The sequence below is a fragment of the Carettochelys insculpta genome, chromosome 1 (assembly GCF_033958435.1).
Source record: "Carettochelys insculpta isolate YL-2023 chromosome 1, ASM3395843v1, whole genome shotgun sequence".
Classification (NCBI taxonomy): Eukaryota; Metazoa; Chordata; order Testudines; family Carettochelyidae; genus Carettochelys; species Carettochelys insculpta.
Window position 1 is genome coordinate 196,184,291 of NC_134137.1, and position 18,716 is coordinate 196,203,006.

The 18,716-nt window shown below is 44.6% G+C and overlaps 1 protein-coding gene across 1 annotated transcript in view; it reads right to left on the reverse strand.

The window, feature by feature from the left end:
* The window catches only part of ROBO1 (roundabout guidance receptor 1), a 1,118,017-nt gene that overhangs the window by 167,783 nt on the left and 931,518 nt on the right, over nt 1–18,716 (reverse strand). The window contains exon 5 of the mRNA XM_074997703.1: nt 12,991–13,148. Within this exon, the coding sequence (XP_074853804.1) occupies nt 12,991–13,148 (158 nt within the window). The remainder of the gene's footprint in view (nt 1–12,990; nt 13,149–18,716) is intronic.

Consider the following 18,716-nt stretch of genomic DNA (forward strand, 5'->3'; position numbering starts at 1 on the left):
GCTTGGCTCACCCTCGCCAGTGAAACACCTCCAATGACGCTTTCCTTCCACTGGGTGCACATGGCTGCCCAGTGTAGGCTCCCCGGCCAGTGCCCAAGACAGGTTAGCCCTGGGGGCTGGCTGGGGCTGAGAGGGATTAATTCTGGGGTGGGGGGGGCAGTGTTTGAGGCTGAGAGAGGTTAAGCCTAGGGATGGAGGGACTGGTTTGGGGCTGAGAGGGGTGGGCAGCGGTGGGTTTGAGGCAAAGAGGGGTTAAGCTCGGGGATAGGAATTTGTGGGTCAAGGAGGGTAGAGCCTCGGAAAGGGCGTGTGTGTGCGCGTGTGGAGGGCTGATGGGAACATTGCTCCTTCGTGCTTAAGAGCCTATTCCCAGGCACAGCATTTTCCTCGTCTTCATTTGTTCTCCAATCCAGTGGTGAAAGTAACAAACTTTCTAACTGGTACAAATCATTGTGTGTGCGCACTGTTTTTAAAACAGGTGTTACAAAAAGTATGTTTTGACGTTACTTATTAAGGACTATCTCGTATTCATGTGCCTTGTGGCTTTTGAAGTATTGATTTTGTAACTGAATTTGAAAAAACGGCTTTTCTCGCTATTTTCATTGCAGAACTCTGGGATAAAGAGTACTCTTTAGCTAATCGTGGTTTGCTCTAATACTCTGAGAAAATTGCTTTTGTTCACATCTTCAGAAACTAGATACATTTAAACTGTGATTCCCCAAGTAGTGCATTTCTTGCTCACTCTGTCTCTCTCACACCCACAAAACAAGTATAGTGACTAGCCTACACAAAGGGTTTTGCCAGAAACTACTGAGCCCCAATACACTTGTGGTAATGAGGATGTCTCTTTTTGTAATTCATCATTTATAGATCGGTTTACCTTTTTTTTTTTTCTTCTAAACTATTCCATAAATTCTCAAGTTTATATGTAATGATTTTACCCTACGGCTTCCTTGTTCCTGCAATTTCACTGTGTTTAAAAGTTGGAGAAAATCTTAAATTTTCTGAAGCTTAGTGAGTGAAACGGAAGTTTGGCCAGTCACTTCAATGGATCCAGGATTTCACCTTACAAGATGTCAGGTAATAAGTGGCAATTAAACCTGACTAATGTGCTTTCAAATTTTACTTTAAAACCGATTCCCTCACCAATTATACTACAAAAGGAATTAATTTTGGTTTATCCATGTACCACATCTTTTTCTTTTCTCTTTAGCATGCTGTCCACTCTCATTCCCATTCTCCTTTGTCTCCAAAATATCTCCAAAAATATCCACTGCTACTGCAAAGCTGCTAAGAAATACAACGGAATGTGTATTTCCTCCTTGGCAAGAATCCTTTACAGCTGTATAGAAACAAGAATCTGAATTATAATGTAGTTACAACCTCTTGTCTGTATGAGAAAGACACCATGCTATTAATAGTGCTGCTTAAGACAATGCTTGTAAAATATGACGTAAATTCTTTCATTGGTGTTTGCCATCTCAGCAACATTAATTTATACCTCTGAATACAAAATGAGCATTTCAGCACAAGGCAGTATCTGAATCAAGTTTAATCCAAGACATACATCAGCTCCTGTTTCTTGTTTATTTTCAGTTTGTGTTTTTAGAAACACAAAATGATTCTGTTGGGCAGAGTGATGGAAGAATTATATTTAGATGGCTACAGTGCATAATCACCAACAAGAAAAAAGACAATTCATAACAAGCACAGACTTAGGACTATCAGAAATACAGATGGTATTTATTGCCAACAAATGTTTGTTTCCTTTGTTTTGTGTATGTCTTTGTTTTCACAGGTGGGTGAATAGCACTTTTAAAATGCAAAAAGAAAATGCACCACATAAAAGAACATTGGAAATTCCTACAACTGAATGAATGATAGCAACAGACAATACACCTTAGAATTCATTTCACAAAGATATGTAATGTGGTTTTAATCCTGTGCTTTCCTAAATTCAATTGACTTTACACTGCAAGGAAATGTAAATAAAATTGTAAATTAAGGGATTTCTTATGAAACAGCTAATAAATATGGGAGCAGATTCACAAAGAAACCTATGCGTGCTGACAGTAAGAGTTCCCACACTAAGCTTCCAGACAACTAGAAAATAGCTGACATTCACAAAGCCTTTTAGCTATATCTACACTATGCAACTTTCAGCAACAACGTGTAAAGTTTGCAAATGAATTACAATTCGGGTGTCTCCCTCTGTAATCTTGTGGTATTTTTTTGGGGGGGTGGGGGGGTAGAAGGATGGTTACTTTTAAATCCTTTATTGAATGTCCAGGGAGGTTAAAATGTTCCCCTATTATTATGTGCATTCCAATTCCTGATGTCAGATTTATGTTCTTTCATTCTTTGGTGCAGAGACTATCTAAGTATGTTCAGTGTAGATTGCAAAGGGGCATTGCTAGTACATGATGGAATACATCACATCAATTCATGTGCAGGTGTATGAGCCCGATAGTGTGGCTAGGTCCTGTGATGATGCCACTTGTATATGTGGATGGCACTGGCAACAGGGTTTGTTGCAGTGATATGTTCGTGGGTTAGTGTTTTTGTGGTACGGTGTACGGCTGTTGATGAGTATTTTCTTGAAGTTGGGTGGTCGTCTGTAGGAGAGGACTGGCCTGTCACCCAAGGCCTGTGAGACTGAAGGATTGTGCTCTAGGATAGGTTGTAGGTTGTCAATGATGCACTAGAAGGGTTTCAGGTGAGAGTTATAGGTGATGACAAGTAATGCTCCTTTAATTTCCTTGTTAGGCCTATCATGAAGTAGGTGACTTCTGGGTACTTATCTGGTCTATTAATCTGCCTCTTTACTTCCCCATTTTGTGTAAACTTGTCTACAACGGACTAATTCAGTAGATAAAGCCTGCATTCACTTACCAGATCAGGCCCTGTAGATGAATCAGGCACAGGAATGCCTATCTTCCCCCAGCAAGGTTATTGTTTGGAAATTTAAGTGTCAAGAACCTGTTCACAGGTTCAGAAGCAGAAACATAGAGCTTTAAATGCAAACATTTTAGACACCTACAGCTAAGAGCATGGGGAGAGGAGGCATGTAAATCTCAGTGCGACCTGAGTTTCAGATTCAGAAACTTAAAATGTCAGTCCGACAACTAGGTCCTTTTGCAAATCTAGCCCAGATATTAGATAAGGTATTTTTAATTTTATTGTTATGTGATTGAAAACAATCATCTATCACACACAGCTGTTTCTTATTTTGTAAATCTATGGCACTAAATACTGAAGCTTTGTTTTGCCCTTAGGAAGGGGGGTGGGAAGACAACCCAAAACAATTTAGATCACTAAGGAGCAGCAGTCATTTTGAACTTAGTTACTGGGTTTTTGTGTGTTCACTTCCTACAAAAGTCATTCATTGAGCAGATGAGTAAGGTATAAATACTTTATCTCCAGTGTTTTACATCAGCTTAACAGTAGTAATTCATGTAGTACAGAAATAATCTTACAAGAAGTACATTTTCACATATTGCTATTTCCAACTATCTAGAGCAATGTCTTGGTTCACCATGTTGGCAGCATATACAAATTTTAAAAGCTCTTTATGTGTTAAGCATTAGTAAAAAAACAGCTAGGTTCACTGCTGATGGTTTGGCATGTCAAAAATTAAAATAAAGATAGCTTTCCAATTTGCTTTTTTTGTATACTTGAAAATAACTTTTATTGCACTGTTCAGCCTACATAAGTATAAGAACACTTCTAATGAAAAATGAAGTAGAATATGCCATTATCTCCTGAAAGAAATATAACTTTGTTCCAAAAGCCTTATTATACTTCCCAATTCATTCCATAACTTGTTGTGGGTAGTATGCCAAAGTCATTTTGAAGACATTTTAAAAAATGGTTTATTTACACAACTAATGGCTCACCTTTACTACTGAAATATTACTTAGCTTGAAAGCAAACATTATGGCACTTAGCCCCTGGTTACTACTGGTAGCTATGTGTACGCTAGAGTGATCTGTCGACAACAGTTTCTGATGGGAGATATCTTCCAACAAAACTTCCATACACAGATCATGGTCATACTGCCAAGAAAATGGAAAGAGCAGTCTCCTCCGTTGACAGAGAGAAGCCAGATGCCTCAGCTGCTCTCTCGACAGAATGGCCGACCAGAAGCACAGTAGACAGGGATGACTGGTGTCCTGGAAACCCTGTCTGTCGACCGAGGGCTCCTGGAACATCCAAAATGGCTTTCTGACAATGGAATCTGTTCACAGAGGCATTCTGCCTCATGGAGGAGCAGCAGAACGCTGTCGAAAGAAGTGCTGTGTTCTGTCAATTTACTGTCAACAGAATGCCTTGGGAATGTGGACGCTCCCTGGATTTTGTCGACAAAACCTCTCTAGTGTAGATATAACCAGAGAGAGAAGACTTATGACAGCTGAAATAAAATCAATTTTATTTTCACAGGCTACAGATTGCAATATAACTCTTCAAATGGAGGTACTCTGACATTTCTGTAAAAAGTACTTTTTATTTTTTTATTTTTATTTTTAAACACAAAACACTTCTTTCTGAAAACTGAAATTTTCCACATGAAAATTTGAATTTTGCCAAATATTTTAATTTTTTTACAAGGCACATCAGAAGCTTCATGGTAGCCCACCTGCAGAGTGTGAAATTGACAAAAGTTTCTTGGATGGCTATCACTGCCCTGCCCTCCTAGTGCTGACAGCCAGAGAGCTATGTAACCTACAGACTCAGCCTTCTCACCTTCCCACAATTCTGGTGCAAGAGAAGCAGAGAAGTTGGGAAAAAAAGGTTACTCACCATAGTAACGGTGGTTCTTCAAGATGTGTCCCCGTGGGTGCTCCACATTAGGTGTCGGGCTCGCCCAGCGCTGCAGATCAGATCTTCCAAGCAGTTTCTGCCGCACCGCGCATGCACTGGTGCGCGCCGCTCCCTTGCGCGCTCCTGACCACGTGTGCGATCAGATCCCCGCCAGTTCCTTGACCAACCGCCTCGGATGCTCCTGCAAAACACTAAACAGAGATCCGAAGCAGGGAGGATGGGCGGGTGGTGGAGCACCCACGGGGACACATCTCGAAGAACCACCGTTACTACGGTGAGTAACCTTTCTTTCTTCTTCGAGTGTCCCCCGTGGGTGCTCCACTACCCAGCAGTAACCCAAAATAGAAGGTGGGTAATCGGATCATGTACAGCTTGTCCCCGAGAGGACCGCTGTCGAGAGCTGGGTATCCTCTTGGAATACCCTGTGAAGGGCGTAGTGCTTGGTGAAGGTGTCATAGGATGACCAGGTAGCCGCTCTGCAAATGTCCTTTAGTGCAACGCCCTTGAAAAACGCTGTTGATGCCGCCACCGCCCTAGTGGAATGAGCCCTGGGCGGGGCCAGTAAAGGAGTCTTCTTGAGTTCATAGCACATTTTTATGCAGGATACGATGTGCTTCGAGATTCTCTGCGAAGAGAGACCTTCTCCTTTCGATTTGGGAGCAAAAGAGACCAGGAGTCTATCTGTTTTCCGGATGGGCTTGGTCCTGTCTATATAGAAGGCCAGCGCCCTCCTCACATCCAGGAGGTGTAGGCGTGCCTCTTCGTTAGAGTTATGAGGCTTTGGGTAAAACAATAGGTTCATTAATATGAAACTCTGAAGAAAACTTAGGAACAAAGGCTGGATGCAGCCGTATTGTTACCGCCTCCTTGGAAAATACTGTGCAGGGTGGCGTTGCCATAACTGCCGCAAGCTCGCTCACCCTGCGAGCTGACGTGATTGCGAGAAGGAAGGTCGTCTTTATCATAAGGAGGCGGAGGGAAACCGTGGCTAAAGGCTCGAACGGTGGTCCCATTAGCGCATTAAGCACCAGGTCCAAGTTCCACGAAGGTGGAAGCGGTTTCCGAGGCGGGTATAAGTTTACCAACCCTTTGAGGAACCTGGTAACCATGGGGTGGGCGAACACCGTGTGCCCTTCCTCTTCGTGTCCGAACGCCGAAATGGGAGCAAGGTGGACCTTTAACGAGGATAGTGAGAGTCCTCCTCTCGAGGTCCACTAAATACTCTAATATTACAGGTATAGGCACCGAAAGGGGGGCTAGCTGTTTGGTAGAACACCATGCCGTGAAGCGAGTCCATTTCTGCTTGTAGGTCTTCCTGGTGGAAGTCCTCCTGCTACTTTCTAGGACTTGTTGCACTTCCTCCGTACATGTGCTCTCTAGGGAGCTGAGCCATGGATTAACCACGCGTGTAGTCGCAGGCCTTGGGGGTGCGGATGCACTATGGACCCCTGGGCTTGCGTGAGCAGATCCGGCGCCACCAAAAGGGGCATCGGTGGACGATCCGACATGCGCAGGAGTAGGGGGAACCATTGCTGTCGATCCCACGTTGGGACTATCAGGATCATTCGGGCTCCTTCCCTCCTGGCTTTCTGCAAGACTTTGTGGATCAGCACTGTGGGAAGAAAAGCGTAAAGCAGGGGGCCCCTCCACGAGATCGCGAATGCGTCCCACAGGGACCCCCGTCCCAGGCCTGCCCTGGAGCAGAATCGTGGGCACTTCTTGTTGTGTTGAGTGGCAAACAGGTCTATCTGGGGAAAGCCCTATGCGTGAAAAATCGGTCGTAGCAGATCGGGAAGGATCTGCCACTCGTGCGTGAGTGCGAAACGCCTGCTCAGCTGGTCTGCCTTCACATTGTGAGCGCCTGGAAAGTACAAGGCTTTCAAGGTTATATTGTTTGCGATGCACCAGTTCCACAACCGGACTGCTTCCGCACATAAGGCACGGGACCAAGCTCCTCCTTGCCGATTTATATAAAACATGGTGGAGGTATTGTCTGTACTGATCCCGAATACTTTGCCTTGTATATGGTCTCAAAAGTGTCTGCAGGCATTGAACACTGCTCTGAGCTCCAGTATATTTATGTGCAGTGACTGTTCCGTGGAGGACCACAGTCCTTGCGTCACCTCTTCGCCCATGTGTGCTCCCCACCCTATGTGGGAGGCATCTGTAGTAAGAAAAACCGATATTTGTGGTTGGTGGAAGGGTACCCCTGTTAGCATGTTCTTGGGGTTTACCCACCATTGCAGGGATTTGCGCACCTCTGTTGTGGGCGACACCACCCTTTGAACGGTGTGTGCTGCCGGTTTGTATCCGCTCGCCAGCCAGTGCTGCATGCTGCGCATGTGTAACCTGGCGTTCTGTACTACGAAGGTCGCTGCTGCCATGTGGCCCAGCAGCTGTAAGCACGTCAGAACCGGCACTGTAGGGCTGAAGGTGATGACTTGCACGAGGGAGCCGATGGCCCAAAAGCGAGTCTCTGGTAGATACACTCTCGCTGTAATAGAATTTATGCGTGCCCCTATGAACTCTATGTCCTGTGTGGGGTCTATCTTTGATTTTGCCAGATTGATAACCAGGCCGAGCGAAGAGAACGTGCCTGCTGTGACGTGTATCATGCGTAGTACCTCTTCCTTCGAGGCCCCTTTGAGTAGGCAGTCGTCCAGATACAGGAATATAAATACCCCGTCTGTGCAGGTAGGCTGACACCACTGCCAAGGTCTTGGTGAAGACTGTGGGGGCTGAGGAGAGGGCGAACGGTAGGACCTTGTATTGAAAATGTTCTTTGCCTACCATGAACCGGAGGAATCGTCGGTGAGCCAGATGGATAGTTATGTGAAAATACGCGTCTTGTAAGTTGAGGGCTGCAAACCAAACTCCATCGTCCAGTGCCGTAAGGATGGAGGCGATTGTGATCATCCGAAAGCGTTGCTTGCGCAGGTACCGGTTGAGGCCTGGAAGATCTAAGATGGGCCTCCAGCCTCCTGTCTTTTTCTCTGTGAGGAAGTACCTCGAGTAGAGCCCTTTCCCTTGCAGTTGCTCCGGCACTCTTTCCACTGCCCCTATGAGCATGAGATGGTCTACCTCCTGCTTGAGCCTCGCTACGTGGGAGGCCTCCTGGAGGTGGGGCCTGGGTGGAGGTCGTGGCGGTGGGAGCTGTCAGGGATTTTTCATCCCTCAGGCATTATCATACCCGTGGGCCAGGGGAAACAAGCCTTTGAGCCATTAATATCACCACAGGGGCAGGTAGACCCTAAAAAGTACATAGGCTGCCATTTTGCGCCCTTAGTAACGGTCACTCTGTGTCAGTTGGTTTTACCGGTAACCTGAACTCACAGACATTTCAAATCATGAATTTCAAAATCCAGGCACCTCATTGGTCCAAGGTGAGGTAGCTCCTGGAGAGGGACCTGGTTGAGAACAGGCCCCTCAGAACGTTCATATGATAATGAACTCATGAATAATTCATAAGTATAGAACATATAAGGCGGCGCCCCGCAGCACTGGGGGGTCAGCCAGCCAGTGAGTCAGTCAGTCAGCCCAGTCCAGTCGGCACCTGCTCGCCCAGTAGAAGACTTTGCGAAGAGCTCCTGAGCTGAGGAGAGCTCCTGTCTCCTGAGCCTGCAGCGCTGCAGCCACCCAGCAGAGTCCGCTCTGCTGAGACAGGCTACTTGAAATCACTTTACTTGAAATCACTCTCACTAAAAGAGCTTAGGCAGTGTATTCTGAGGTGATTCAGGTGAGGGACGAACTGGCTTCACCCTTAGGGTGAAGTACTGCGCCCGCACCCTTTAGCACCCAGAGACTGCCGAAAAAATCACTGCGGCATCTTCGATCCAGCCGCCGACAACAGGCCGAGAGCGGACGGGGAGTGGGGCAAACTGGCCCCATCAATAGGGTGGGGTACTGCGCCCATTCCCACTGAGGCCTAAAGCCTGCAACTCGCGCAGCACCATCAACCTCGTTGTCACTGCCTCAGCCTTCCATCACCGGACGCAGCCACTTCAACGGACCAAACTACAGGACATGTAAAATCCCCACGCCCCAGGATATTAACTTTATAACTTAAACCGGGCCACGTGGTATATTTACCACAACATAGCTTAAAGCTAATGTCTAATTATTATTTGGGGCTGCACACCTGCTTAACAACCCCATAGTTGAAAGTTTGTTAGTTAGGATTTTAATGTTATACTCTCTCTCTCTCTCTCTTTATAACCCTTTCTTCCCTGTTTCTCTCTTTCCCCATCCTCTCCAATCCCCGCTGAAAGAATCAGTGGGAAAGGAACCTTGTCAGGCTGGTCCACAAGGGATCCGATAGGGTAACCTAATCAGTTGCCCAGGGTATATGAGGGGGGCAAACTAAAACTTACCCCTTGTAACCCGGAGAAAACAAAAAGAGCTCACTAAACCTTTTGTCCTTGTGTCTAGCAAGGAAAGTCTCTCATAGACTTCATCAATGGAATCCTTAATGACATTTGTTGTAAGTTTTTAAATTATAGATAAGTTAGTATATAGTGTTATAGTTTAATTGTTGTATTGTTAGTTTGACTATTACTGTTTGTGCTAATAAATATAATCCTTGTTTAATTCTACCCTCCTCTCCGTGCTTCACCCTTCCCTTTAGCCAATAGGCCAGCTCCTGCCCTACCAGTGATCAGTTTCCCCTGGTCTCTCCCTTCACATCTACACTGTGCTCCGGGCCCCCCTGCCGGAGGTGGGTGGGGTTGGTCTGCGGAGGGGCGGAGCGGCACACCGCCAGTTGGTGGGGCCTGCTGCCGACTCCTCTGTGCCCTCGCTCGAAGCCCCGTGAGGGATCCGACGGATTGCTGGTGCGGGGTCAGCGGGGGGTCGTTTCTCCCCCGCGATTCTGCCCGCGCTGTCAGGAGCGACTGGAAGGGGATGGCATACCCCGTGGCTATGATCTCCAGCACCCATTTGTCTATGGTGATCCTTTGCCACTGGTCGTAGAACGGTCGGAGGCGATCGTGGAATAACAGCTTCGGATGACCTTGTGCGATGGTAGTGATGGCGCAGCCCTGGATCTGTGTGTCAAACTTGTGGCCTTTGGCCCTGCCCCGAGGACGCACGGCTCTGTTGGGAACGTCGCCTGGGAGTTCTGCACTGCTGGTGCTGTTGATGTCGCCCTTGCTCGTAACCCCTGTGGTACTGGGGACGCTGTGGCTGGTAGTGGTACTGTCCTTCTTGAGGGTAGTACTTTTTCTTTCTGTATGGAGGGGTGTAAATCCCCAGGGTCCTAAGCGTGGCTCTTGAATCTTTACTGGAATGAAGGACCGGGTCAGTTGATTCAGCAAACAGCTTCTGCGTGTCGAAGGGAAGATCGACAATCTTTGCCTGCAGATCCCTCGGTATACTCGAAGTCTGGAGCCAGGACTCCCTTCGCATCACCACTGCCGTAGCTGTGGAGCGTGCTGCTGTGTCCGCAACATCCAGGGTGATCTGAACTCCCGTCCTCGAGGCCGCGTAGCCTTCTTGCACGATGGCCTTGAGCACCAGTTTCTTGTCCTCTGGAAGCGAGTCCATGAGGGAGGTTAACCTAATGTAGTTGTCGAAATTGTGGTTCGCTAGATGCGCTGCGTAATTTGCCATTCGCAAAAGTAGTGTGGAGGAGGAGTAGACCTTTCTGCCGCACAGCTCTAGCTTCTTGGCATCTTTGTCTGTTCCCCCTGTCTTGAATTGAGATGTCTTTGATCTTTGTTGCGACGACTCTACCACCAAGGAATTTGGTTGTGGGTGGCTGAACAGGAACTCCATGCCCTTCGCCAGCATGAAGTATTTCTTATCCACTCTCTTGTGGACAGGCGGAATAGTCGCAGGGGTCTGCCATATCGTAGTGGCGGACTCCAAGATTGCTTCGTCAAGCGGTATTGCTATTTTGGAGGAGGCCGGAGGTCTCAGATTTTTGAGGAGCTTATGGTGTTTCTCTTGCACCTCTGCTGTCTGGATGCCTTGCGTGAAGGCCACCCTTTTAAACAGCTCTTGAAACTGTTTGAGATCGTCCGAAGGATGGACATCCCCCGGGGCCGTAGCCTCATCCGGGGAGGAGAGCGAGGAACCATTAGGATACACCTCTCTGGACCCTTCCGGTTCCTGTTGGCGATGGTACATCCGCTCGCTGGAAGCTCGCGAGGGAAAATCTCGGGGTTCCATAACCAGTTCCCCCTGAGATACTTGAGTCTCTGTCCCCGTTCGCGATTGCCCTCGGGGATACGGGACCGTCTGTGGGGATCTTTCCCTGGTAGAATGATCTTTCCCTGGTGGTGTCTATGCCCCGCGTGATAGGGACGACCATGGCAGCATGGGCACTGTTCTTGGGAAGGTGACCTGGACCACTCCCTTGGTGCATACCCCGTGCGTCTGGGGGAGTGAGATCGTCGAGAGACATGGGACACTGGAGAGAGCGATTTGTGATAGTACTCCAGCGGCTCAAACCCCAAGAAGGGTGAGGGTGGTCCCAGCCAGGGCGAGGCTGGTTGTAAAAATGGAGACGGGGGCTCCAGGTAGGCTAGGGGGGACCCCTGCCTTCTAGTTGGAATCCTCAGCATGAGCCGAGGGCTGAGAGAAAGCAACTCTGCAGCCCTGTCTAGAGAGGGGCTGCGGTGCCTTGTTTTCTGTGCAGCCTTCCCCTTCCCTTGAGGGGGTGGCTCCAGCCCCGTCCGCGCCGCGCTCGGCACACTCTTGGGTGGTGCTGCGCAGGCGGTGTCCTCCGGTGCCTGCAGGCTGCGTGCCTGCGCGCTCTGCACTGCCAGTTCCCCGGGGGTCGGTGCCACTGCCTGCGGTGCCGCCGGTACCGGCGCTTGTTTAGCCGCCGCCCTGCCTGCGGTGCGGGGCGGCTGTTTGATCATTGGAGGCTGAGCCGCCTCCACGTGCTCTCCGTGCCGCCGCCGATCAGCTGTTGCTGCGGCTGGGGGCTGTGCCCTCCTCCCGTCCCACTCGCTGTTGCTGCCAGCAGGGATCGGGTTGGGGAGACTTTCCTCCGTTTTTGCGCTGATGGGGTGAGGGAGGCAGCTTTCCTTTTATGGGCCCCGGAGGGTCCCTCCTGCTGCGGCCGCTCTGGCACGTCTGGCTGGAGGGCCTTGTCGAATAGCAGCATTTTAAGCCGCATCTCCCTGTCCTTCCTTGCTCTGGCTGTTAATTTTGCACAGAAGGAGCATTTCTGCATTGTCTCTCGGCAAGACTCACATTTCTTGAATCCTGAAGAGGACATTGTTGGTGAGTCTTTTAGTTGTTAATGGGGTACTGAGCACCTTCTCTGTGCTGTTTTCCCCCCTCTCAGATAGCCTGCCGCGGCAGGAGGGCTAATGGCCCTAGGCTCCTGGCCTCCGGCGCTCCGCTTGTTACTAGGACCGGACTGAATTCTGTCCCGCTTGTTGTTTCTTGTTTTTTTTTTGAAAATAACAACTGGCTAACTTAACAATAGACTAAGAACTTGAAAACTTTAAAGAAAGCAGCTAAAACCATTGAATATGCTAACTTGGCCATAGCCTAGTTGGATTCCGTCTGCAGCCGACGGTGGTTAAGAGGAACTGGCGGGGACCGGATCGCGCACGTGGCCAGGAGCACGCAAGGGAGCGGTGCGCACCGGCGCATGCGCGGTCCAGCAGAAACTGCTTGGAAGATCCGATCTGCGGCGCCGGGCGAGCCCGACACCTAATGTGGAGCACCCACGGGGACACTCGAAGAAGAACATAACCTTGTCAACAGCCAGGCTTCTAAAGTTTGGTCAGTCTCACTTTGGGCTTTCCCCTTTTCATGAAAAAAGACTGTTTCTCTGACATTTAATCCCAATTTTCAATAAGAATTGTCTTTTCTTGAGAATAGAATTTCATTTTCTCTTCTGCAGCACTTTTTTCTCCATCTATCGTCTCAAGAAGGATGGAATGTGTTGAACATGATCATTCTAACAAACAGAAATGCATGGCCCACCCTTAGATACTGTAAGTTAGACAGGACACAATTAGACAGGACACAATTCCAGCCAGATAGGAATGAGATGCATCCTGTGCAACATTTAGGCAAGGCAAAAGAGGTGTGGAAATTAAGAGGGACTGAAAACCTGAAGCTTAGCACACTAAGAATGGGTAGATTGGCAGTGTTTGCTGAGAAACGTGAATGGAAAAGGAATTTCTTATGTCAAGGTTTTACACTTACTGTAATTCGTTCATCTTTGTCATCCAGGGGAGATCCATCTTTTTTCCATGAGATCGTGGGTTCTGGATGGCCTCTTGGAGGTTGGCATTCCATCACGGCAGGTTCACCCACAGCTACCATTACATCTGAAGGGTTCTGTCTGAAGTCATCTCGTAGTACTGAAAGAGCGAAGACAACAAAGTCAGTATTGACACATAACTGCACATCTGGCAGCACTTTGGCACACCAGTGCCAAAGCCAGTACCAACATGTAAATACACCCCAGAAGCCTTTGGCTTCTAAAAGTCAATTTAATAAGTCTTTTTTTTTTTTAAGACAATAAAATTATACAATGATTTAGGTTCCAAGGGAGGCCCCTGGTGAACCATATATGTTCCCCATTACAGCAGTCATAGTTAGCTGGTAATTATTTCCTAGATGTGCACAACAGGACTTTCTTCATGGAGGGTTCTCCTCACTGGAATTTGCTCTCTCTTGCGACCTATTCACACCTGCGGCTAAAATGTGTTCAGAACTGTGCAAGTTCTAACGACTCTGTGGGACTACTGCTGGCCTGCATCAATAGCTGTGTGCTGCGAACTAACTCTTCTGCATGTTCGTACATTGTTATTAATAAGACTTATAGTTTAGCTTAATTAAAATTTGTATACATTTTTACTTCTGTTGCAGTTATGGTCTTTTCTCTGTAGAAAAGGAAAAAGAAATGGGTTCAAAAATGAGACGTGACAGAGGTCAGGGTTCACATTCCACTAAAATAATGTTAAAAATTCTAACTGATTTTGGCAGCAGCAAGTCTCAGTTTATTACATGGTGCTTCTAGTGCAGAGTTTTCCTAACTGTATTTGGCCATGGAACCCTTTAAACTTGAAAGAATTTTGTGGAACTCCATTCCCAGGCTCTGCCCCCTTCAGCCCCCAAACCCACATCCCCATCTCTAGGCTTTACCCACCTTAGCACTCATACCCCCCATTCCCAAGCTTTACCCTTATTTTGTAAACCCACACCCCATCCCCAGGCTTATGTTAAAATATAAGCTTGGCCATATTGGATCAGACCAAAGATCCATCTAGCCCAACATTCTGTCTTCTGACAGTGGTCAATGACAGGTGTCCTAATGGGGGAGTAGGGGAGAGAACAGAGCAGATAATAATTGGGTGTCAAACAGAGGCTAGGGACACCATCCCGGAATACTAACTAATACCTATTGATAGAGCTATCCTCCATGAATTTATCTAGTCTTTTTCAAGCCCCATTACCATCTTGGCCTTCATAACGTTCCCCGCCCAAGAGTTGCACAGGTTGACTGTGTGTGGACTTTTGTTTTAAACTTGCTGCCTATTAATTTCATACTGAAATCCCTAGTTGCCATGATCTGAGAAGGGATAAATAAAACTTCCTTATTAACTTTCTCCACAACAGTCATTATTTTGTAGATCTCTATCATATCTTTCCTTGGCTGTGTCTCTTACAAGCTGAAAAAATCCCAGTCTTATTCATCTTTCCTCATATGGAAGCTTCTCCATAACCTTAATCATTTTTGTTGCCTTTTCCTGAACCCTTTCGAATTCTAATATTTTTTTTTTCAGATGACACAAGGGCTGTAATGAGCATCTGAGTAAGAAGGTACTTCTTAATTCCCAAGATTATATCACTAGCACAAATTGAACAGATATTTAAAAGTATGTGCTGTAAAATAAAATAAACATTCAGTGAAATGATCTTAACAAATGGTAAGTGCTTTTTACATCTGGAGGAGCTCATAAATCTAAGATGAAAATCTATTAGATAGCACCTTGGATGGTTTTTAGCACCTCTGAAGCAACAAAGAAGTCCAATACTGACCTAATAAAAGCAAATTACTTGAGTAATTTTCTACACTTGTTCGGCTTAGATCAGCTTTACAAGTGCAGTACCTTGCCTGTAACCTGAGATCTATTCACAAATTAACCAACACATAATAAAATACCTTAGGAGGACATCAAAGGTCCAGGTCATAGAAACATCAAAATATTTTTTTTCCATTTGCTATGAATTATTTTGGCTCTAACATTACATAATGAAAAGCTAACAAAAAGTAATCCATTAAAGATTACTTCACAGATAGTGGTCATGTAATTATTTTTGCAGCTGTAAAGTAGACATATACTCCAGTTTTGCCTTAGGCCCTGGCAATCTTGCACAAAGTTATAAATTTAAATACCTCTTCTCTTGCTGAAAAATCAATTTTTCTCCAGTGTCCTTTATAGTCAAGGCTTACTGGAAACTGAGAATACATTTCCTTTTGAAGATATATTAGCAGTATACTTTACAATCCAGTACAGTATATGTTTTCAGTTATCAAAGGTTCAAATTTCACCATGTGCATCTCATTTTCCCAGGGAAAAAAAAATAATTTGGGGGAAAAAAATGGCTAATCAAAAACAGGAAGATAATTTCAATACATTAACATGTAGAATCTTTCCGAGGAAACAATATATGCCAATTTTAAGAAACATTTATCATCTTCATTCATATTGTGCTTCAACGTTTTGTTAAATAGAACAAACAATGACTGTAATCCTGTGCTTCTTGCACAAGGTACTTTCTGTGACCTCACTGAACTGCATGAGACTCTCTGAAGTTACATGTTGAGTTTAATCTGTGAAAGGAACAGCTTTTACACATCTACTCAAATTCAAAAATCCTGCATTTCTTAATGAAAAAAATCTCTTTCCTATGGCATAACCAACAGAAGAATATTTAGGAATCACATGAAGGTACGTTTTTACACACAAGCAACACAGTAAGTGGAATCAAAATACATTTGGGCATTCTGGTAGGTCCTGAATAACATGTTCAGACACACATCACTCACTATTTTCTTCTCAAGCTTTACTCTGTTTACCAGAGATGGGGGTGGGGGGAGGGAAATCATTCCAAACTGGGTCGTGGTGTTGTGTGGTGTGGTGTGATGTTTGTGAAAAATATAGTTTTGCAAAAATTTTGCAAATTCATGTCAGCTTCACCAAGTTGAGTAATGCTTTTTAAATCAACATATTCCATTTTGACATTTTCCAAAAAAATATTTCAATTGTTCAGCTTCAAAGGACTCATTTTGCAATGTACATACATTTTATCTTTAATAAAATCAAAACAATCAAATTTGAAATCTAATGTAATATTTTGGGTTAAAAATACCTGAAAAAATTCATTTGAACCATTTTTTAAGTTTTTAATCCATCAGAAATTTACGAAAAAAAATCTTTCCCCGGCCAATCGGAAATTATTATTTGTTTTTTGAAACAGCCAGTTAACCAAAAAACAAAACAAAACAAAAGTTCTTTACAGCAGTATACTGGTTATGCTAAGCAGAAAGAAGTGGAATTAATAGCGAAAATAATATATTGGGTGCTCATACAATGAATGAGGCTGAGTTTGCTTTCTGGACTACAGATGGCCTCCTCAAAACAAATTAAGCAGTAGTTACAGTATTTTAAAATAGGCCACAGCCCCAAACAACCTTTGTCCCATTTGTGCTAGCCATTTGATTCAGATTTGTATCAGCGAACACTCTTCTCTCAAAGAACTTGCGCAAGCTGCCTTTATTGGTAGCTTTAACTCATGTCCCACGGCATAGTAAAGGTGTTATCATCCAGTGGTCCATCACTTCATCTAAAGTCCATTGCTCCCTTTGAATTTGACTCTTTTGGAGCTAATCATTACTAGAGTAACCAACATATAAAATATGTTGCTGAAGAGTAAAATATAACGATCATTTTAAAAAAACTGTGACAAAGCCACAAAAATACCTGTAACCCAGATGAAGAAGAAAAAAAACTACGGTCAGTTATTTTAAAGAACAAATTCTTGCAGCATCATAGAAAACCACTAATGGAAACAATGGACAACATCTATTGGTTGGCAACTGAGAAATCTTCTCAATCTCATGCTTATTCTGGCAACACAGGTCACAGCCTTTTTAGGTCACTAGCCAGTATGCTGGAGCTACTAATCAACAGGCCCTGTGTGTGGCAAAGGGCCAGAATGGTTCAGGATACCCTGTTTGACCAGTGTTTCCTCCATTTCCCCCTGACACCTCCTGCCCACCAAGGGTCAGACAGTGGTTGGAACAGTTTATAAAAGGAAATGGGAGGCATGAACTCTCAGAAATTCTACTGGGAACCCAAATCGTCAATTTATAGCAAAATTATCTCCTATCAACTTCAATAAAAGATCCTAATTATTGCATCTGTTTCAAGGTGGACACCATAGAAAAGTTTCTTGTACTCTGCCATAATCCACAATTCAATTTTAAATTATGAAAAGATAAATCATAATCCATGTTCCTGATTAACATAATTTTGCTTTCCTTATGCAGTCATCATCCTATGCTACAACCACCCCCCCAAAAAAAACCACTCTGCTGTGTCTTATTGAAGAATCATTTGCCCATTTCATATAGAAAGTTTCTCTTCAATAAATTAATTGGTGACTGCCTTATTGATGCTTTTGAAAAGAAACAGATCACAGCTAAGCAAGTTTCCTTAGCTCAGACAAAAATGTGCCAACAAAAATTTCACGGTGACCAAGTAATACAATTGTAAATATCCAGTACACTGCAGTGCCAACATGTTTTTTTAATAAATCTTGCAGTACTATGAATTTGATTTTAGTCTTCATGTTTTTATTCTTGTAATATTAAAAATGCCTTGTTTTACATTTTATTCTAATAAAATTACGGTGCATCTGTGTATTATTAAAAGTAGTTTCTCTTTGCCTCTTGTGGAGTGATAAAATATGACATGAAACAAAACTACAGAAACAAGGGTAATTTAATGGGATAAATTCTGCAAAATTAAGAAAAATCTATTTACTCTTAGAAGGTAAACATGTACAGTAAAATTGTTAATAAGTAATTTCATTAAGAATGATTGATAATAATCCAAATTGAGAAAACAAATAATTATTTATCCTCAGTAATTTGAAGCTATTTTCATCTTTTCCATCAGCATCTTGCACTTTTCTCAAACGTATCACTATCTGACATTCAGTGAAGAATTTCTGTAAATATTTACTGGTTTGTAGGTTGTTTATGAGCAGTCCATTGTGAGTAGTCATCAATATGTGATCTATCTGGTTAGTTTAAGGACTTGTCTTCACAGTTTAAAATGCTGTTTTTCACCTTAGGCAATTAACAAGTGTTAGCTATCCTGAAGTGTTGAACACAGTGAAGATAAGGCACTTTTAATGTTTTACTGTCAAGTAAACTTGCCAAGGTCAACTCTGGGCAAAAGTGCCTGGTATTCACCATGTTTTTACCTTGGGGTGGCTAATGGATGTTAATTACCTTGACATGAAAACACAAAGTCTTTTTCAGTTGTGAGGACAAGCCCTTAGACACACAATAGCTTGGTCAGCAATCTCCTCTTCTTTCACATACTTTCCGTTGTTAGGGAACAGCAATAATCCCCACTCCGTCTACCCACTGAATAATGTGTGTTATAAACTGTCATGCCATTTCCTGTACAGCACTGTCTCCAGATCTGAAGAAGCAGGTCCAGCGCACAAAAGCTCATCACCAAATAAGTTATTTTGTTAGTTTTTAAAGTGCTACAGGACTGCTTGCTTGTTTTGTTAGAATACAGGCCAACAGGGCCACCTCTGTTACTACCTACTGAAGGTTTTACTATTGCTAATTTATCAAGTTTCTGAACCCCAAAATGGGGCTTCTCTGCCTGGCTTGAATA